General features: G+C 36.5%; 1 protein-coding gene across 11 annotated transcripts in view; it reads left to right on the top strand.

Moving 5' to 3' along the window:
• The window catches only part of SEPTIN7 (septin 7), a 118,920-nt gene that overhangs the window by 94,885 nt on the left and 7,685 nt on the right, over nucleotides 1-16,350 (top strand). For all 11 annotated transcript variants that reach the window (XM_040472259.1, XM_040472260.1, XM_040472258.1 and 8 more), the window contains 2 exons: nucleotides 627-678; nucleotides 6,308-6,433. In XM_040472259.1, coding sequence (XP_040328193.1) covers nucleotides 627-678; nucleotides 6,308-6,433 — 178 coding nt within the window. The remainder of the gene's footprint in view (nucleotides 1-626; nucleotides 679-6,307; nucleotides 6,434-16,350) is intronic.

Raw genomic sequence — 16,350 nt, 5'->3', positions numbered from 1 at the left:
CCTTATCAGCAGCTTTCCCTATCAGTGAGGCTATACTTGTTCCCACCTCTGTGTCATCCTCAGGTAACTTTCAGTTGCTGAGCTGAGGCTTTAGAACTTATACAGTCCTTAGAAATGTGTGCTAAAGAATTTATTTCTCTAGTTTTAGTCCCCCCCTTTACCACCAGAATGTTATTATTAGTGATACAGTTCTTTAAAATAAAGAACCTTAAAGTTATTGACTCACATTTTTATTTTGGCTACTAAAGTCATTCCCCCTCACCCTAATACTAAACTTTTAAAACACATTTTATTATAGAACAAATATATTCTGTTTACAAATGAATACATGATGTCCCCTTTCAAAATTTCAAAATTTTTTTTTCTGTAGAGCTCATTTACTAGGTTTGTATATTTTATCATTTAAGATTAAACTACACTAAATACTATTAGACTACACTTGTCTGGCATGCCCTTAAATTAAGTACTATGTTATAGTGTTAAAACTTGAATGAAAAATTGATCTAAAGAAAAGTATTGAAAAATTAATGAAATGTTGCATATTCTCTCATTGTTACCTCCAGCATTTTGTGAAATTTCCTTTGAAAATACTGGGCTTAGTGTGTTGTTTCTTTTTTTTTATATAGTTGAAAATGGTGAACATTGTGATTTTACAATTCTAAGAAATATGTTGATAAGGTAAGTTTGAGCAATGATTAAATTATGTAAGTTTTTTTCTTTCTCAAAATATAGATTTATTTTTGTCTTCTATAGGTATAGCTGATTTGTTTATTATTTTTTTTAAATGTTTTTTATTTATTTTGGAGAGAGAGATGGCATGCAACTGGGGGAAGGGTAGAGAGAGAAGGAGATACAGAATCTGAAGCAGGCTTCAGGGTCTGAGCTGTCAGCACAGAGCTGACACGGGGTTCAAACTTGTGAACTGCCAGATCATGACCTGAGCCGAAGTTGGACGCTTAACCGACTGAGCCACCCAGGCACCCCTATTTTATTTTGGTTTTTTAAAATATAGCTAACTTAAATTGGTATCTTCATTCTAGCACTCAAGTAAGCACTGCTTGGAGACAACTTGGATTATTTTGCCAGGTTTTAAAGCTGTTGGCAAAAATACAAAATAAGCTGTGTCACTAGCAATATGTGGGAAAATGAGTCTCTTTTTTTGTTATACTTCTTGTTGAGATGGAAGATGGAAAGGAAAAGGCTTTTGCTCTTTTATGTGAAAAGCTTGGGATACCTGGAAGGGAAGGCTAGGCTTTGAGTTAAAAACTAGATTTTGAATGTTAAACGGTATCCAGCCTGGTGAGTGGGGTGTTTTTGGTACTAGGACACAGTGAACAGAACTGATCTTCCTCCCAGGCGAGAAAACAGTACTCCTAAATTGTACCTTGTGCAGCTGATGAAAGAGAAGGAAAGCCTATGAGAGCAGGACATTGAACTAATCCTGATTAGAAGACTGGGACTTGATGGGGCGCCTGGGTGGCTCAGTCGGTTAAGCGGCCGACTTCGGCTCAGGTCACGATCTCGCGGTCCGTGAGTTCGAGCCCCGCGTCGGGCTCTGTGCTGACAGCTCAGAGCCTGGAGCCTGTTTCGGATTCTATGTCTCCCTCTCTCTGACCCTCCCCTGTTCACGCTCTGTCTCTCTCTGTCTCAAAAATAAATAAACGTTAAAAAAAAATTAAAAAAAAAAAAAAAAAAAGACTGGGACTTGAAACCATGAAGAAAAAGTTGAATAGAAGCAGAGACATTAGTGGGCAAGAAACAGAAAGGGCATCAAAAGAAACCTCAGTGTTTTCATGTTGAGATCAATTCTTTCCTCTTGCCACCTCACACCCTTTCCCCACTTCTCTGCACCCCCATCGTGCTTACTTCTCCAGGCCCTCACCACATACTCTTTTCAGCCTCCAGTTTTGGATGGCCATCTAAAGTTGAGGTTTATTTATTTTCATACTATCATGCAGTTTCCTAATGCACAGGAGTATCCTTATCTATTTAGAAGTATTAACTTGCATATTGTTGGTCATTGGAAGTCATGGAACAGTAAAGTTATTCTTACAAGTCAGGAGGGAAGTTTAAGTGAGTCAGACTGCTACCTCCAGAAGTATACTAAATATCACAGTGAATTTGGAGATCAAAGAGATTGCTATGTAGTTAGTCTTTCTTAAAGGAGCTTATGACCAGGTGCTTTAGGTAGGAAGTGGAGGATAGGGGTGATTCAGTTGTTGGGGTTGCCAGGCCTCACACAGTGGGAGAAGAACAGAGGCATGTGAGAGGGGGCCCATCTGTCTCACTTTTGAGAATATACCGTTTCAGTTTCTATCATGAACTATTTCCTTTCTCTTCCTTTCTTAAGGTGTGACTTCAAAAGAATTAATAATATAATTGCTTATGACAGTATATATGTAGGGAATTTTTTTTAAGTTTATTTATTTATTTTGAGAGAGAGCACATGCAAGCATACATGAGCAGGGGAGGGGCAGAGAGAGAGGGAGAGAGGATTCTAAGCAGGCTCCATGCTGTCAGTGTGGATCCCGCTGTGGGGCTTGATCTCACGAACTGTGTGACATGACCTGGGCCAAAATCATCAAGAGTCAGTCTCTTAACCAACTGAGCCTCCAAACACCCCAGGAAATTTTATAAATATTAATTGCCAGTCCATTCTCTCTGATCTTATTCTTTCCCCCAATTTTAAATCTCTGCAGCTTGCCCCGTGCTTGACACAGTGGTATTCTATAACTTTGTCTTGTGTATTTTTATTTTTATTTATCTTATTATTTTTAAAAATTCTTTTGATATTTATTTATTTTTGAGAGAGAGAGAGAGAGACAGAGTGAGAGCAGGGGAGGGGCAGAAAGAGAGGGAGACACAGAATCTGAAGCAGGCTCTGGGCTCCGAGCTGTCAGCACAGAGCCCAGGGCCGGGCTTGATCTCACGAACCGTAAGATCATGACCAGAGCCGAGGTTGGATGCTTAACCGACTGAGCCACTCAGGTGCTCCGGTCTTGTGTATTTTTTTTTAAATGTTTATTTATTTTTGAGAGACAGATCATGAGCGGGGGAGAGGCAGAGAGAGAGAGGGAGAACGGAATCTGAAGCAGGCTCCAGGCTCTGAGCTGTCAGCACAGAGCCCGATGTGGGATTCGAACCCACAAACTGTGAGGTCATGACCTGAGCCGAAGTCGGATGCTTAACCAACTGAGCCATCCAGGAGCCCATCTTGTGTATTTTTAAATATGCAATCAATAATTGACTGCAAAACTAAAATACTGTAGAGGGGAAGGCTAGTTACTGAGCTGGAAGCCAGACTTTGAACATTTGAAGGTACATAGCCTGGCAGCTGGTGAGTGGGACTCACTAGGATAAAAGTATTGCAGAACAAACGGACCATTCCTGTAGGAAGATTGAGCATAGGAAAGCTGCAAGACAGTCATACAAGTATGAAAATATAAAAAATTCTGAAGTTACATAATATAAAGCAGGTATGTGTTGTAAAATGATTACTTAGATGGATTAAAAGAATTTAGAGTAAGTGTATATTTCATGGAGTGGGTCAGATACAAAAGGATTCATAGAAATAGATGTCTTAACATCGATTAGAATAAATATAGTCATTCACTGATGCTTATTTGTAAGATTGGGAGTGGTCCTGTTTAATATTTTTATCATTGAGTGTGGCGAAGATGTTGATTTCAGCTCCTTGAGGTAGATGGTTAGGTGATTTTACTTAATGAGAAGCTCATTTATTTCTTCAATATGCTGCAGCACATTTGTTTTTCTTCCTAAAGCATAAATGTTTACTTATGCTAGATGGCTTTACTTTACTTTTTATCACAATTTTTCATTTGCAGTTTTTACATTTAAATGTGTAAAACATCCTTGAAAAGGAGAGTATTATAGTTTGAAAATGAGACGCTTAAGAATATTTTATTAATTTTTCTTGTAGGTTTGTAGTAGAGGTGAGAAAGATTTTTATTTAATGTAGCTCATGTCTTGTAAGGCACCTAGTAGATATTTAATGGGTACTTAAAGCAAGGAAATCTCATCACCACCAGTATTCCAGAGGTCTGTAAATTCCAAGTAATTGCAATCTTGCAGGTTAAAGTTAGGAATAGTCGTTGCTTCTAAGAAAGACCCAGGTTCAAAGAAGTGTCATTTTGCTAATTAAGAGAACTGGCGGTTGTTGTAGGCAAACCAAAGAAGGCAATGGAAAGGAGACAAACTTGATAATGGATATTTTCAGAGTGTGGTGAAGGACAGTGCAGAAATTAAATAGAGAAAGAAAACAAAAGGAGAGAAAAGAAGGCCATGATACCAGCAGTGAGAAATGGAAAAGATGATTAAGTTCCTGAAACTGGAGAAAACTTATTGCTAATTATTGATTTGAAGAATGGAGGAATGAGTTGAATCATAAAAAGTAAAGTGGGAGCACCTAGGTGACTTAGTCAGTTGAGTGTCCAACTCTCGATTTCAGCTCAAGTCATGATCCCAGGGACATGGGATGGCTCATGGAGTCTGCTTAAGATTCTCATTCTCTCTCTCTCTCTCTCTCTCTCTCTCTCTCTCAAAAAAGATAAAAATAAAGTGAAGCATATTTAAATAGGTGGAAACAGAGACCATTATGTCCTGAAAAAAATCTGAACTAGGTATGATAAAGAAGGTTATTTTAGGGAAAGGGAAAAATCTTTCATTATCTAAAATGTTAGATGACATTAACAGAAATAGCTTGCTTAAACAGTTAATAAATTCACCTTATTTTTATTTTACACATCTTGTATTTCAACTATTAAGTGCTCCACCTCAGGTCCTGTGGTGATTTTTCAGTGATTCCATAATGAGGTAATCTATATTTAAAATACAACAAGTATTTTTATATTGGTACAGTTATTTGTTTTTATTATTCTCTACTCAGAGAAACTGGTAACAGTAATTTGTTCCAGAAAATCAACAGTATTTATCTTACCTAAGCTTTAATACTTAGTTACCAATTTTTTAAAACCGCCTGTTATATGCTATTTGTCTCAAGAGTACAAGAAGTGATGGCAAAAATATTTCTTACAAAGGGCAGCTTATAGTAAAGTTGAAAAGGTTGTGTGGTGTTATCCATAACATATACTGGTACCAAAAAATGACTGACCACCAAGGAGAAAATTGTTAGGGGTTAGAGTCACTCAACTTCAAGGCTGGGAAGAGCTTTCAAAGCAGTAGGATTCTTAAGTTTGAAGAGTCCGTGACAAATTAGCATGAGCTATTCCATCTCAACCGCTGGATATTCTAGGAATAAACAGCTACCTGACTTGACTGACATGGAAAGGGGTAGTGGCCATGAAGAGGATAAATTCAACAAGGAAAAGAGCATAAAGAAAATGAGAATTGAGGAAAACCGAGAAGTACCCCTTAGGATGAATTAAACTATCAGAGATTGCATGGAAATGTCCATTAGTAGAAGATGAGTCGGGGTAATTGAAAATCACCTTCCGTTCATAAAGGGAAAGTACATGTTTTCTGGATAGCAGGAGAAATAAAAATACGGTGCACCTTTATGTTTGTTTCCCGGAAAGGAGATTTGGCAAAGTGGTGGGCATGAAAGATGGAGTATGGCAGAGATAGGAATGGATGATGAGAAAAGGGAGACTCTGATGAATCAGAGTATTGCTACACCAGGTCAGGTAAAGGGAACCATAGAGCAGCTCAGAGTGTCTGTAGTGTCTAAAATCATTAAGGAATGATGAAACTGTCTCCTGTATTGTATAATTCATCTCATATGTGTATTGATTTTATGTATAATAGAAATGCTATGAGCAAAATTCATTTAACCAAAATATCACATTCACTGAACAGTTTGAAGAAATAGGAATATGCTCTAAATTATTTTCCTTGGTTTAAATCCAACTTGATATGTGACCTAAAGTATCCATATATATTACCTCGGTAAAAGCTCAAATCTTAATAATATTGCTAAAAGAAAACCAATTTCTCTTATGTTTTATGAGCTTTGGCAGGAGCTAATCTTCCTCTAATAAAATAAGACATATACTATAAGGGTAAATATTCTTCTGTAGAAATGTCATACTTTGAGGAGATTTAGAACTCTTAAACTTTCATTTGGAACCTAAATTTCCATTGGTTTCAGGTTTAGCATATTGTATCTTGCTCTGCCTTGAGTGTAAATGAAGATGGGTGAATGTTCTTCCTTAAGAATAGTCTTTTTGCTTATTTTAGGTCTAGAAATTTTTGTTTTGGAAAATTTTGAATGTATATCAAGGCTTTCTTCATAGAAGCAAACTGTTGATATGTTGTTTATTTATGACAGAACACACATGCAGGACTTGAAAGATGTCACTAATAACGTACACTATGAGAACTACCGAAGCAGAAAACTGGCAGCTGTGACTTATAATGGAGTTGATAATAACAAGAATAAAGGGCAGCTTACCAAGTAAGTGTACCTTGTTTCCTCCAGAAAAGGTATCATTTATGTAAGTAAATAATCATATTGTTTTCATTTTCATCAAGTTCTTGGCTACTCATTAGAAAATCGGGATTAATGGTCTTTATGCACAATAGCAGAAATTTATTGTTGTTAAACTTTGTTTTGGCAGTTTTGTATTTTACTACTTAATTTTCACAGGAAGTATTTTATTACCTTGCTCCTTAAGTGAAAGAGCCATGCATTCTCTTTTGGTCATTTGCCATTGTACTTATAATCCATATACCACATGTTTAATAGAACCTCAATTAGAAATCAAATGGCTCCTTCTGCAAATACATTTTTTAAGAGTTTGTCTTAATTCCAGTCTGCTAACATGCAGTGTTATATTCATGTCAGGTGTACAATATAGTGATTCACAATTCCCTACATCACCCAGTGCTCATCACGACAAGTATTCTCCTTGATCCCCATCACCTATTTAACCCATCCCTCCACTCACCCCCCCCCCCCCCGCCTCTGGTAACCCTCAGTTTGTTCTCTGCAGTTAAGAGTTTGTTTCTTGGTTTGTCTCTCCCTCTCTCAATCTCTCTCTCTTTTTCTCTTTGCTCATTTGTTTGGTTTTATTTTATTTTTTTTTAACGTTATCTGTTTTCCAGGGGGCAGGGGAAGGGCAGAGAGAGAGAGAGAGAGAGAGACATAGAATCCAAAGCAAGCTCCAGGTTCCATGCTGTCAGCACAGAACCTGATGTGGGGCTCAAACTCATGAATTGTGAGGTCATGACCTGAGCTGAAGTTGGACGGTTAACTGACTGAGCCACCAGGTGCCCCTTTTTTGTTTTGTTTCTTAAATTCCACATGTAAGTGAAATCCTATGGTATTTGTCTTTTTCTGACTTATTTCACTTAGCATTATACTCTCTAGCACCATCCATGTTGTTGCAAAGGGCAAAAGTTCATTCTTTATTTATTTATTTTTTTTCAACGTTTATTTATTTTTTTGGGATAGAGAGAGACAGAGCATGAACGGGGGAGGGGCAGAGAGAGAGGGAGACACAGAATCGGAAACAGGCTCCAGGCTCCGAGCCATCAGCCCAGAGCCTGACGCGGGGCTCGAACTCACGGACCGCGAGATCGTGACCTGGCTGAAGTCGGACGCTTAACCGACTGCGCCACCCAGGCGCCCCTCATTCTTTATTTTTTTTAATGGCTGAATAATATTCCTGTGTGTGTGTGTGTGTGTGTGTGTGTGTGTGTGTGTGTACACACCATATCTTCTTTATCCATTCATCTATGGATGCACACCTGAGCTGCTTCCATATCTTGGCTATTGTAAATAATGCTGCTATAAACGTAGGGGCACGTGTATCTGCAAATACGCTTTTTTTAAGGGCAGGGAACAGTTACTACCAAGATCTCTTAACTGATTTTACTTTTAAGATAAACATTCTATAGTCTCTTTATGGAGACTAAATATAGAGCTTCTACCCTTTGTCTTTTTAAATAAACCATTTTGGTAGCAGAGTTTTCACTAACATTGTGTAGAAACAAGGGACAGGACCAAACAAAAGGGATATTTAGATAAATGTAGTCTTGGTTACCTTCTCCATTCCTATTCGGTATTTCCAGGGAGTAAATCAGCTTGAGTCTGGATTTCTTCTCTTGCTTATTAGAGTAGTGTGAGTGACTGCCGGGTGTGTGGTGTCACCCTGCTGAGCTAGTCCGTATCTCAAGCTGTGGTGGTTTATGATGGGGTGGGAGAAAGAGGTGTGTGAGGAGGCCTGGGAGTTAGCTGGTGGAGTTCTTGATAACAGTATCTGTGCCCCATTTTTCCTTTATTTGGGACTGATGAACATCGTAAGGATTATGAAAACCATTTTAACATTGTGTATACATTTGTAGCAGGTGTTGTCTACCATTAGAGGATGATCCTGAAGGATCATCTGTATCAGTAATGAAAAAGGCAAGTTAGCAAAGTGGCAGTATAGTACTATGTTTTATAGTGGTCAGCATTCCTTAAAATGGAAAAGAAAATGCTCCTTTTTTCTTTTTTAGTTATGTCTCCACAGTGGCCCTAAATTCCAGAAGAAAGCAAACAAAGCATTATTAGTCACTGGCAGACACAAACAGTTCTCTTTTACAACTGATCTTAGATCTTACTTCATGTTTATTTCCTTCTATATTTTGCTAATGATGTTGGGGTCATAGACCCTTTGAAGTAGAATTTCTTTTTAGGCTATTAACATGCTTATATTTGAGGAACTTTACTGATCAATTCCTGTATTTTCTGGTTTTAAGGATGTCCTTGTTAAAAAGGTAAATTTCTAGGTTTAAAAATTGGCAAGAGATTCTGATTCAGTAGATGTGGGATGGACTTGAGAGTTTATATATATATATTTTTTAACATTTATTTATTTTTTTTGAGACAGAGAGAGACAGAGCATGAACGGGGGAGGGTCAGAGAGAGGGAGACACAGAATCTGAAACAGGCTCCAGGCTCTGAGCGGTCAGCACAGAGCCCGACGCGGGGCTTGAACTCACGGACCGCAAGATCATGACCTGAGCCGAAGTTGGCCGCTTAACCGACTGAGCCACCCAGGCGCCCCAAGAGAGTTTATATTTTTAATAAGCGACCTAGATGGTTCTGATACAGGTGATTAGTCATGTATGCTTTGTAAAACAGTTTACTACTGCTGTTTTAAAAATTGATTTGGTTAATATTTCAACAATTTGTTTACATTTAAAATACAAAATTCTATTTGAGATAAGGTTTAGTGAGTAAGAAAAAGACTTCTAATCTGCTTGTTTTTAGCAACATTTGTATCCGACAACTTTATTTAGCACAAAAACATAAGGCTCCATCATAGTAAATATTGTTCATAAAATTCTAATCTGTTTTAAATGCATCTTACTAACTTAGGGACTTTTTAATTGTTTAAAAGAAAACGATGTGTAATTAAAGCCACCGATAATTTTATATGTGAAAGGGGAATGTGCTATCAGTACATGTTATTCATTAAATGTATGCAGTTAATGTGTGACTTTTTTTCTTTTAAACATTTGTTCATGTCCTAGAAATAAGGAATTGTTTTCACATTTCTAATAGAAGGCTTTTAAAATAGTGGTATTGTGATATTTCTGCTGTTGGATTCAGGTAAGGCAATTCAGAGAAAAATAGTGAACCTTACAGTGTTGTTAAAAATTCTTTTGCAGAAGTAGAATTCTAGTGTGGATTACTTGAGTTAAACTATATAACTGAGGCAAAAACATAAAAAGTAGAATTCTGTTGGAAATATGTTTCTTAATGAGATGAATCATGTCCAAACTTTGTCTCTGAAAGTAATAAAAATATCTGTACTGCTAAAAAGCACATTGCCTGAGGAGTTAGTACACTATTTTATGTTAATAGTAAGTAGAAAAATATCTTTAAAGATTGAACCAGTTGGGGAATGGCATGATTAGAATAGATATTGATATGGTTTATTACATTGGGTTTTTACTACTTTATTGAGTAATATACTGAATCTGAAAGAAGTCACTTGGATGTTTTATCTATTGGTTGTATCTTCTATTATCTTGAAAATGTTAACAATTTCAGAAATCATTGCAGCTGAATGTTTTTGTTGTTTAAATCAGTATCAGCAACTTGTGCTTTAGCTAATATTAACGTGCTAAAAACTAAGGACTGATTCATGAGGAACTGAAAAGAATGGCTAATATTTAAATATGTGATGTAGGGGTTCCTGAGTAGCTCAGTCAGTTAAGCATCCAACTTGGACTTAGCTCATGATCTCACAGTTTGTGGGTTCGAGCCCCACATCGGGCTCCATGCTGACAGCTCAGAGCCTGGAGCCTGCTTCGGATTCTGTATCTCCCTCTCTCTCTCTGCCCCTTCCCTGCTCGCCTGCTCGCTCTCTCTCTCTCTCTCTCTCTCTCTCTCTGAAAAATAAAATAAAACATTAAAAAATTTAAATGTGATATAAGCAAATGTGAGTTTAGGCTTCTTAGTGATGTTCTAGTTGTATTGCTTTCAAGGGACTCTTCCCTCCATAGCAATGCATCCTTTGATAATACTGGCAGGGAGAGGTTGAGGTTGTGGGGAGTTTGGAGTGGAAGAGTCAGAGTAATTAAACAAAAATTGCCACTTTTCTAACCACCTCCCTCCATTATGTATCTGAACTCAGCATCCCAGCATGGACCCAAATACTGCATTACTAACAGCTAACATCACAGTTAGCTTGTTCGAAGCATGCTTAATACTGGGAGATACACTGTATGGAATTTTGTTATAATACTTTGATTAATCACTGAAGAAGACTTCTCTTGTCACCTGGAGGGTTTTACACCTCCAGATATACCTAGGACAGTGTACTTCAGCTTAAGGGCTGGTTAAGAGGGAATAGGTCTTCTGTAAAGTGAGCTATCGGTAACTTGAAAATTTGTAATTTGGAAATTTTCAGGCAGATCACTTTAGGCAAGACTTTATGGAAGTTGAGGATCTGGAAATTGATTCTCTTAAAACTGCAGAGGCTCAAGTAACCTTTGGAAGACTTCATATAAACGGAGAACCTAGTTTAAAGACCATTGAACTGGACAATCTCTTTGGTTCTTAAAAACAGAGAGCTGTCATTTTATCACTTTGCATAGTCTGTAAATAGCATCTGCAGGCAATTTGAGAAAGAAATAAAATTGATAATAAGGTCATTTATGTATCTGCTGATTGCTAATGGACCTGTGTATTTTCCACTGCCCTCATAAAATATTTATACATGTACAAATCTATTAAAAATTTAGTTATAGGGTTGCCTGGGTGGCTCAGTCGGTTAAGCGTCTGGCTCAGGTCATGATCTCATGGTTTGTGAGTTTGAGCACTGCATTGGGCTCTGTGCTGTCAGCGCAGAGCCGGCTTCTGATCCTCTGTTCCCCCCGCCCTCTGCTCTTCCCCCATTTATGTGTGCATGTGCGCTCTCTCAAAAACAAAGATTTTTTAATAATTATATTGACCTTTCTATGGCAATGTATACTCTACAAAGTGCTAATCACACTTTAGTTTTAGAATAAAAGCTATCTTTTTAAGATTTAGTAGTAAAATAATCTCATATTTAATTTTCTGAGGCAGTTTTGGATGGACTGTAGAGTGTACTAAACAGTGGTCAAATATTTGGTTTGTGTAGCTGAAAATATGCCTTTTTGTTAGGTTAGTGGTCCTAGAATGATTATATTTTGGAAGGATGTAAAATAAGATTTAGATATCACATTGTACATCTTAAATTTATACAGTATTATATGTCAATTATGTCTCAGTAAAACTGGGAAGAAACCAAGATTTAGATTATGTGGTTAAAATCTGAAAAGTAGCTGAGTTTATCTCATCAAATGCTATTTTGTCTCAAGGTCAAAGTCTGGAAAAGTGGGAACTATTCCTAGCAGCTATTCAGGTATTGCCTGTATCTGGCAAAGAAAATACCAAGTCATTTATTTTAAGTACTTCTTAAATCCTCAGGGCGAGTGTATCTTGTTCACCCCTGACTGGAGAGTGGAGGGTGGTAGGCAATTTGAAGGAACAGAGAGGGAGGTCAAGTTCCAGATCAAAGAAGATTGAACAAGGGGTTGTAAAAGAAAAGAGAGAAGAATTAGTCATATCCAGATGGCAGATCTCTTAAAGAAAGAAAGGTGATCCCCAGTAAGAGGAAGGTTTTATTTGTTTTGTTTTGTTTTGTTTTGTTTTGTTTTGTTTTGTTTTTGCTAAACGTGCTTCTTAAAGTTATTCCTTCCTTGATCTTCTTTTGTATGTTTTACTTAAAACCACATTTGATTGGTAGCTCTCATGAACTGTTGTCTATCATTGATTGATACCTTGCTTCAAGTTGGGCATACCCTGTTCCTCTTTCCCATACAGTATTTTTCTGTTTTCTGTAGCCTTCTCCATCTGTAAGCTTGGGAAAACTTTATGGATGACCAAATTCCTAGAAAGGACTAAAAATACATATTTTCAAAGGCTGATTTTTAGAGCGCCCTTAGTACATGACAGAGTTTTCATTGAAAGAGAAATAAAGACAGTTTTCTGAAGTTTCCCAAAGTTTTTCCAAAGACTTAAATTTATTCAGTTGTATCCTTTACCCTTTGTTCAGACGTCCTTTCATGAAAATATAATAGTAGTAGAATATTGTTTTGTTTACATTTGGTTATAATGCTCTCACTTGGCAAAATAAAATGTTGGTAACTATTGTTTCCCAAAAATTTTGGAAATTTTTATTGCTCTTTGAACTCCATGTAAATGGAATTCCTTTGAAAATTTTTGTATGAAAATTGCTACATGTCTGTTTCCACAGTGGCCTACTAACCATTGATGCAAAAGTATGTGAATGTATTTGTTTAATGTGTTCTTCAGGAAAGACCACACATAATTTAAATGAAATGTGTTTGTTTTCTCTTACACTCAAAATGTGGGTCATGTAACACCACCACAGTAAAACCTTACTAGGTCAGCCTTGTGTGGTCCTTGCTGTCATTTTTCGTTGGTCACATGAAGGGGTGAATCATCTGGTGGCTTTCAGGAACCATAAACCTTTAAAGAGATCCCTAGGAGGAGCTGTGTTATATCTTTGGAGATTTAGCATGATACTCAGGTTATGTTATAGACTTTTTTTTTTTCCTTTTTAAAAAACTTTTACCTGGCCCTTTCATTTCTTTGGCTGAGTCCCTTTAAATTTCTCTGACAAGTTTAAGTGAATAAGCTTTAGCATGTCTATGTGTGTAAAGAACAATTTCCCATTAAAAAGCAGTTAGGCTGGGGCGCCTGGGTGGCTCAGTCAGTTAACCATCCAACTTTGGCTCAGGTTATGATCTCAGGGTTTGTGATTCGAGCTCCACGTGGGGCTCTGTGCTGACAGCTCAGAGCCTGGAGCTTGCTTCGGATTCTGTGTCTCCCTCTCTCTCTGCCCCTCCTCCACTGGCACCCTGTGTCTTTCTCTCTCAAAAATAAATAAACATTTAAAAAAAAAATTTTTTTTAAAGCAGTTAGGCTATGATACAATTTAAATGGTTTTTCTGATCCTCTAGTTAAAAAGTTTTATTTGGAAAAAAATAATGTGATGAAAAATGATCCTTCTTCCTGTGTTTCCTACATTGTAAGCACAATATTGTATTACAGTTTCCTAAATATCACTTTCATAAAGGTGACTACAAATGTGGTGCTAATTTAAGATTTGAAAGATCATTTTTACTGATGAGAGGCTTAAAAAAATTTATTTTAGATATGTATAACCATTTTTTTATAATACTGGAATATCAGTTCATTTGATCAGAAGTCAAGTATTTTTACAAGGCTGAAAAACTTAAAGTATCTCAGATACGAATATTGTAAATATTTCCTTTTTTGGAAGTACATATATTTAAATAGGTTTAAAAATTTGAGCAGGCTGTCAAGATAATTGCACAGCATGCTTATTTTCATAATGATTTGGTATAGTAATTAACATAATTTTGGGAAAGAAATTAACTAGCTTTAACAAATTTTGCCATAAACTTTTGTTTTAGGGCACATACTTTAAATTACTTAATTGTGACGTCTCTGAATTTGCCTTTAATTGTTGCTTTTAGTGTGGTTTACTCTAAGTGTTTTAAGTCTCCGTTTTTTGTTCTTTTAGATATGACACAGTTGAAGGCATGTAAGTTTTTTTCTTTTAAGATGTAAAGGTTTTTAATAAATTTAGAATTTAAAAGAAAACTTCAAAATATAGTCTTTCCCCCTAGAGTTATCTAAATAAAAATCAAAATAACAGTGGTTACTTTTGGTTAGCTGGTAACCTTTTCATGTGCAAATTATACCATGAGTTCTTTGAATTTACATGAATTGCTTTTTTCCTCCCAAGGATAAAATTAAATGAGCACTTTATTATAAGGAGGAATATATATTTAATTTTAAAATCAGTCTGAGTTTCTAATTTATTTACTATACAGTTTTGAACTATGTTTTCAGATTACGCCAATATTGTTGGATAGTCTCAGTTGCTTAAACATACATATTCAGTTAAACCTGTCAATTAAAAAAAATAGTTATTAGATTATTTCTCTTCTAGAGGCTAAAAATGTTCTGGGAGATGGAATAAGTGAGGTTTATAGACTCAAAATCTAACAAAAGCTTTGGACCCCCTCACCGGAAAAATGCTTGCATGGACACACACGTTTAGTGTGTCATTTCAGGGGATTCATTGCCACTCTGCTCAAGAGATTGGAAGCCCCTGTACCAAAACACCTGCCATACATATGAGAACTATATTATCAAGGAGGGCCTTAACTTTTAATGAAATAATGATATTTACATTTAAAAATTTATTTCAGAGGCTCAGGCAGTTAAGCGTCTTATTACAGCTCAGGATGTTCTCAAGGCTTATGGGTTTGAGCCCTGCATCGGTCTCTGTGCTGACAGTGCAGAGCCCGCCTTGGATCCTCTGTCCCCACTCTCTCTGCCCTTCCCCTACTCATGCGCTCACGCTCTCTCTCGCTCTCGAAAATAAACATTAAAAAATTTTTTAACAATTTTGTTCACTTGACCTCACTTTTTGAATGCAGGTTTTTGTTCTAAGTTAATGTTTGGTTTAGTTTCATTTTCAGAACTTCTGATTAATTGTTTAATTGCTAAAATATACTGCAGGTTTGTAAGTTTACTTTTGGTGAAGAACTATCCTTCAGTTAGCATTTTATTCTAGATTACACTAATTGCAAAAACAGATCATCTTGATCACAGCAGTGCTTCATGGCTTTGTCCTCCCTTTTTGCTAAGAAAAATCCATAGCCAGTGTTCTGACCTGTTGCTCTTGTTGAATATATTCCATCAGTCTCTTTTGTCCTTCTACTTGATAGGGGGAAGAGGAGTACTGGAAAAATACTCAGCCTCATTAGGAGAGAAATCTACCATAATCAGAGTGTCTCACATCAGGATTAAAGTGACTAACCCTAGAGGTTATGGGTGAATCCAAGGCCTGATTTTGTTTTTGTTTATAAGCCATGATTTAATTTTTTAAACTGTTTTACTGACATAAAATTCACCAATTTAAATATACAATTCAGTGGTCAAAGCCTGTTTATGTGGAGGCAAAGTAAACAAGTTTTATCAACAAAGTCAGAAGAAGGCCTGCCTCTTTAGGTTGTTCTAGTGTATTGAATAGTTTTCAGAGATCCTCAAAGCCACAGAGTACATGTTTCTTTCCTCCCTGGGACTATAGTAAGTTACTGATAATTTTATATTCCCTTGTGTCTGTAAGTATGCTAGCCATTATATAAAGCTCATCTGCAGTATTTTCCAACATGAAAATTTTGAACAAAATTGTGTAGAGAATTGAGCCTGTGGACCTTAATGTTAGAAGACTGAAATACTTCCATTCAACTATGCTTGTGTCTGTTTTCTGGCATTTAAAAAAAAAAATTACTAGGATATTTATTTGCTTCTGATTCTTTCTCATGTGTATGTGTGTTTTTTATCACCAGTACATCTTTTAAAGTAAGACAGAAACTTTAGACACTAAAATAGGTAGAATGAATTTTCATAATCAGTGAAATTACCGTAAATGGCCTAGAAATGAAAAATGTTCTAGGTATTGACTAGTAGTCATTTCCAGCATGTCAATTCAGTTACTAAAATAAGTCTGAATTGGTGTTAATTAACTTACAATTATAATGTCAGTAATTGTCTTAGAAGAAGAGATTATAACACTTAGAAATTTTTAGAACTACAAATAGGCTATGTATATTAACTTCATTAGCTCAGTTCCTTTTTTCGCATTAAAATTTTGTTGAGGGGTGCCTGGATGGCTCAGTCAGTTAAGTGTCTGACTTCGGCTCAGGTCATGATCTCATGGTTCTTGAGTTCAAGCCCCGCGTCAGGCTCTGTGCTGACAGCACAGAGCCTGGAGCCTGCTTCAGATT

Source organism: Herpailurus yagouaroundi, unplaced genomic scaffold (assembly GCF_014898765.1).
Source record: "Herpailurus yagouaroundi ecotype Mexico unplaced genomic scaffold, PumYag 100, whole genome shotgun sequence".
NCBI classification, from domain to species: domain Eukaryota; kingdom Metazoa; phylum Chordata; class Mammalia; order Carnivora; family Felidae; genus Herpailurus; species Herpailurus yagouaroundi.
Note: the sequence above shows the minus strand (reverse complement) of the source record. Positions and strands in the feature narration are given on the sequence as shown.